Source organism: Scylla paramamosain, unplaced genomic scaffold (assembly GCF_035594125.1).
Source record: "Scylla paramamosain isolate STU-SP2022 unplaced genomic scaffold, ASM3559412v1 Contig1, whole genome shotgun sequence".
In the NCBI taxonomy this organism is placed as follows: domain Eukaryota; kingdom Metazoa; phylum Arthropoda; class Malacostraca; order Decapoda; family Portunidae; genus Scylla; species Scylla paramamosain.
In genome coordinates, this window is record NW_026973666.1 from 5252501 (window position 1) to 5257500 (window position 5000).

The following is a 5000-nucleotide window of genomic DNA, read 5'->3' on the forward strand; positions in this document are numbered from 1 at the left end:
TGATGAGTAAGTACCCTCATATTATTATTATTGGAAAAAATAAATTAAACAAACAAGTAATCTCAACAGACGCATGTTAGTAAATAAACGATATAAACACAGGTAAAAATCGACAGGTAAACATCGAGAGGTAAGGTAAACCCGCGTAAACTCACCTGGCGGTCTCCACACACACACGCAATGACAGTCCTTGTGTTGGCGTGGACGAATAACAAGTGGTCAACCTCTTGTAGTGTCACGTGACCCTGAAGTTCACACCTGCACCGCCCCACTCCCTCTCCCCCTCGCCCCCACACCGGGTACTGCATCTGGCGAGGGGGGAAGGAGGCGCGGAGGTGCTGGTTCTCTCTCTGATCTGGGAGGGGGTGTGGGAGGAGGAGGAGGAGGAGGAGAAGGGAGATAAGGAGGAGAAAATGTTTAATGTTTTTGCAGTACACACACACACACACACACACACACACACCACTGCGCCACACCTCCACCATTCAAGGGGTCTAATTGAAGTTACACAAGGGTCTTTAAGGGTGTTTTTTTACGGTTCTAGTGACAGATTAGCTGCATTTCTACATCATCAGCACTTTTAGGAGTCCGGTGAATCTCAGTGGCCTTGAAATACAGCAAGAATGTGACAGCGAAGCGTTTCAGAATACAGGGCTGATCTCTTAAATATACTTACTAGTCAGATTGATTCATAAATAGCAGATTAAGTAAGTCAGTGAGTTAACGTAACCTAACCTAACTTAACCTAACCTAACTTAACCTAATCAGCCCACCTCACCTCACCTCGCCTCGCCTCACCGACCTACCCCAAACCTACCCTGACCTGACCCCACTAACTCACCGTCAATAGCAGCGCCTGACCCACGGCCGGAACCAATAGGTAGCTACAGTTGAGGGTGCCTGCCACACTCCACAGCAGGGGGTGGAAGGGGGGCGCAGTTCCCCCTGGGCTGGGTGCGTGGCTCCGTAGAACATGACGTCACATACACTGGAGGGGTTCTTGGTGCCCTCCACGCGTGCTGTGGGGGGGGGAGAGAGAGAGAGAGAGAGAGAGAGAGAGAGAGAGAGAGAGAGAGAGAGAGAGAGAGAGAGAGGATATAAACAACTTATTTCTTATCAGTAATACACAAACACGTTCAGTATTCTCTCTCTCTCTCTCTCTCTCTCTCTCTCTCTCTCTCTCTCTCTCTCTCTCTCTCTCAAACGCACACACCACATCACATTACACCCACCCAAACATACAAACACACAAACACAACCCCATTTTTTTCACCACACACACACACACACACACACACACACACACACACACACACACACACACACTCACAGTTATGGAAGTGGTAGCCCCCCACAACGTACTGGTCCCTCGGGTCTGTGTTCTCTCCAAGCAAAACGATTATTTCAAGTCTTCTTCCCGACGAGAGAAAAAAATCTTGCTGCAAATATTTTCCTGATCCGTCTTTCGGCTCTCTCTTCACGGGGCCACAGACGCGGTGGAGGAGAGAAGAGGAGGAGGAGGAGGAGGAGGAAGAGGAGGAGGAAGAAGAGGAGGAGGAGGGATCATTGTAATAGTTGTCGTATATTGAGATTGTAGATTCGCAAGAGTTACCGCTGAAAATGAACAGAAAACGGGGGTTACTTTGCGTTGGGTGACTGAGAGAGAGAGAGAGAGAGAGAGAGAGAGAGAGAGAGAGAGAGAGAGAGAGAGAGAGAGAGAGAGAGAGAGAGAGAGAGAGAGAGGATTATTATAAATTTCACAGGTACGTAACTCTCTCTCTCTCTCTCTCTCTCTCTCTCTCTCTCTCTCTCTCTCTCTCTCTCTCTCTCTCTCTCTCTCTCTCTCTCTCTCTTATATACACACATATACAACAATAACAATACTACTACTACTACTATTACTACTACCACCACCACCACCACTACTTACCTAAGACTATATTTAAATAGAGACACTTGCACCACCTCTCCTTCTCTTCCTTGAAATCTTAATCTGCACTTGTTACTCCTGGATAGAAAATAGGTGTCGAATATTCCTTGTCTTCTCTCATTACTAAAGTACACCTTGCTGCAGCCCCCGCCCGCATCCACGCCCCGACTCACGCCCATGCCTGTACAGATAGAGACAGAGAGAGAGGGAGCGTGATTAAATGTTCTTTCGTTAATGCATTGACGTATTTTGGTTGGGTACACACACACACACACACACACACACTTCCTCCCCTACCCCCCAATACTCACTGAGGGGATGTAGCGGCAGCGTGGGGGGCGAGGTGTGAGGGGTGAGGGGTGGGGGGTCAGGAGACAGTCCGCCCAACATCCCTACGTTCTCAAAGGTGACCGAGGCCAGAAAACCGCTGTACTTATACGGTCTTAGGCGAGGCCCCGAGCTGTGTGAGAGAGAGAGAGAGAGAGAGAGAGAGAGAGAGAGAGAGAGAGAGAGAGAGAGAGAGAGAGAGAGAGAGAGAGAGAGAGAGAGAGAGAGAGAATCAAACACACAGATAAACAAATAGAATAGAAAAATTAGATTAAAAAATATATATATTGAAAATCAGAGAATAATTATCTTATACAATGATCGATAGCACACACACACACACACACACACACACACACACACACACACACACACACACACACACACACACACACACACCTGAAATCCAGCAAGACACTGGGCCCTCTTAGTCTGATAGAACGTTTTTGCCCCCCACACAAGGAGTCTATGAGGGGGAGGAGGTGGAGGTGCCGGCGTACACTGCGATGTAGTCTGTCGAGCACCGTCTGTGGGGGGGAGAGAGAGAGAGAGAGAGAGAGAGAGAGAGAGAGAGAGAGAGAGAGAGAGAGAGAGAGAGAGAGAGGAGGAAAGATAATGAGTTGAAATTAGGTGATAAAAATTATATTCAATTATATACTTAAGGATAGATAGATAGATACTAAACACACACACACACACACACACACACACACACACACACACACTTATTTCTTCCTCCTCCTCCTTCTACTCCTCCTTTTCCTCCTCCTCCTCTTCCACTTCTCTTTTTTCTGATCCACACACACAGACACACACACACACACACACACACACACACAGACACACACCAGACTCTTTATCTTCTCTTTTTTTTTCCTTCCTTTCTTCCTCCACCTTCACACACCCACACAGAGTTCCACTTCCTCCTCCTCCTCCTCCTCCTCCTCCTCCTCCTCCTCCCTTAACCAACACCCCATGCACTCCCTTCTTCCACATACCTATCCTCTCTCTCCCACCCACCCACCCTCTCTCTCTCTCTCTCTCTCTCTCTCTCTCTCTCTCTCTCTCTCTCTCAAACCTTGGTAAGACTTACTGTGGGTGCAAATCGACTGTAAGGAAGGCAAGGGTTCCAGTGACGTCAGGTGAGGACATCGCCAATAAATATTTACACCTGACTCCTGAGGGATAGATACCGGGGTAGCCAGGTGACGAAAGGAGACACCTGCTGCTACTGGTGGTGCTGGTGGTGGTGGTGGTGGTGGTGGTGCAGTGAACGTCTTGGTAGAGCCAGTCACACGCTGTTGGGGGAGAGACAGAGGTGGTGGTGGTGGTGGTGGTGATATTGTTGTTGTTGTTGTTGTTATTGTTGTTGTTTTTGTTGTTTTATTAGTTTTTGTATGGTATGTTTCCGTTATGGTGTGTGTGTGTGTGTGTGTGTGTGTGTGTGTGTATGCATGTATTTGCGCGTTCCATCATACACACACACACACACACACACACACACACACACACACACACACACACACACACACACACACACACACACACACACAAACAAACAACCACCACAAGACAAAATAAAAAAATAAAAAAAATAAAAAAAGTATATATAATTAAAGAAAACTAATATTTTGAAACAAGTCACAAATTAGAGAGACACGCACACACAAACAGACAAACTGGCTTCCCTCCTCCAGGCAGGTGTGATTAATTAAGGTGAGAGAGAGGACAGGTGAGAGCGAGAGGGAGAGAGAGAGAGAGAGAGAGGGAGGGAGAGAGGGAGAGAGAGGGAAGGAAAAGGAGGAGGAAGCGAAGGATAAAAGGAGGTTAAAAGAAGAAGCTAGAGAGAGAGAGAGAGAGAGAGAGAGAGAGAGAGAGAGAGAGAGAGAGAGAGAGAGAGAGAGAGAGAGAGAGAGAGAGAGAGAGAGACTGTCTTTGTTTTTAAAGTGTTCCGAGAGAAAGATAATTTTCTTCCTCTCTCTCTCTCTCTCTCTCTCTCTCTCTCTCTCTCTCTCTCTCTCTCTCTCTCTCTCTCTCTCTCTCTCTCTCTCTCTCTCTCTCTCTCTCTCTCTCTCAGTATAAATTCTCTTAAAAATGTATGTCAAATCAAAATAAATGTCAACACTGATTAACTCTCTCTCTCTCTCTCTCTCTCTCTCTCTCTCTCTCTCTCTCTCTCTCTCTCTCTCTCTCTCTCTCTCTCTCTCTCTCTCTCTCTCTCTCTCTCTCTCTCTCTGTCTCACCTGTGTACTGCAGTCTGGTTCCCCCGTGGTGGTGCACTCCGGTGTCTGGGTGGGACTTGTGGGGAAAGTTGTAATATGCAATAAAACGAGGACTCCCCCACTGCTGGTTCACCCTGGGAGACAAACACACACACACAATGGCATTAGACACACACACACACACACACACACACACACACACACACACACACACACACACACACACACACACACACACACACACACACACACACACACACAGACAATAAGGAACGCCTGCCAGACCTGAATGGATGGGTGGAAGAGTTGTGAGGTGGATGAATGAGTCAGTGTGGGTTACTGGATAGGAGATAGGCAGATGAATGGGTGGACTACTACTACTACTACTACTACTACTACTACTACCACCACCACCACCACAAATAATTTTCGCGTCATGGATAAATATAAACAAAAAAATATGAATTGTGTGTGTGTGAGAGAGAGAGAGAGAGAGAGAGAGAGAGAGAGAGAGAGAGAGA

The 5000-nt window shown here is 47.2% G+C and overlaps 1 protein-coding gene across 3 annotated transcripts in view; it reads right to left on the reverse strand.

Moving 5' to 3' along the window:
- Positions 1 to 5000, reverse strand: part of LOC135095800 (uncharacterized) — a 29818-nt gene that overhangs the window by 5791 nt on the left and 19027 nt on the right. For all 3 annotated transcript variants that reach the window (XM_063996914.1, XM_063996912.1, XM_063996913.1), the window contains 8 exons: positions 4501 to 4613; positions 3351 to 3555; positions 2657 to 2784; positions 2242 to 2390; positions 1931 to 2111; positions 1331 to 1614; positions 842 to 1019; positions 156 to 355 (listed from right to left, as the gene is read on the reverse strand). In XM_063996914.1, the coding sequence (XP_063852984.1) occupies positions 2724 to 2784; positions 3351 to 3555; positions 4501 to 4613 (379 nt within the window). In that variant the 3' untranslated portion in view covers positions 156 to 355; positions 842 to 1019; positions 1331 to 1614; ... (1 more) ...; positions 2242 to 2390; positions 2657 to 2723. The remainder of the gene's footprint in view (positions 1 to 155; positions 356 to 841; positions 1020 to 1330; positions 1615 to 1930; positions 2112 to 2241; positions 2391 to 2656; positions 2785 to 3350; positions 3556 to 4500; positions 4614 to 5000) is intronic.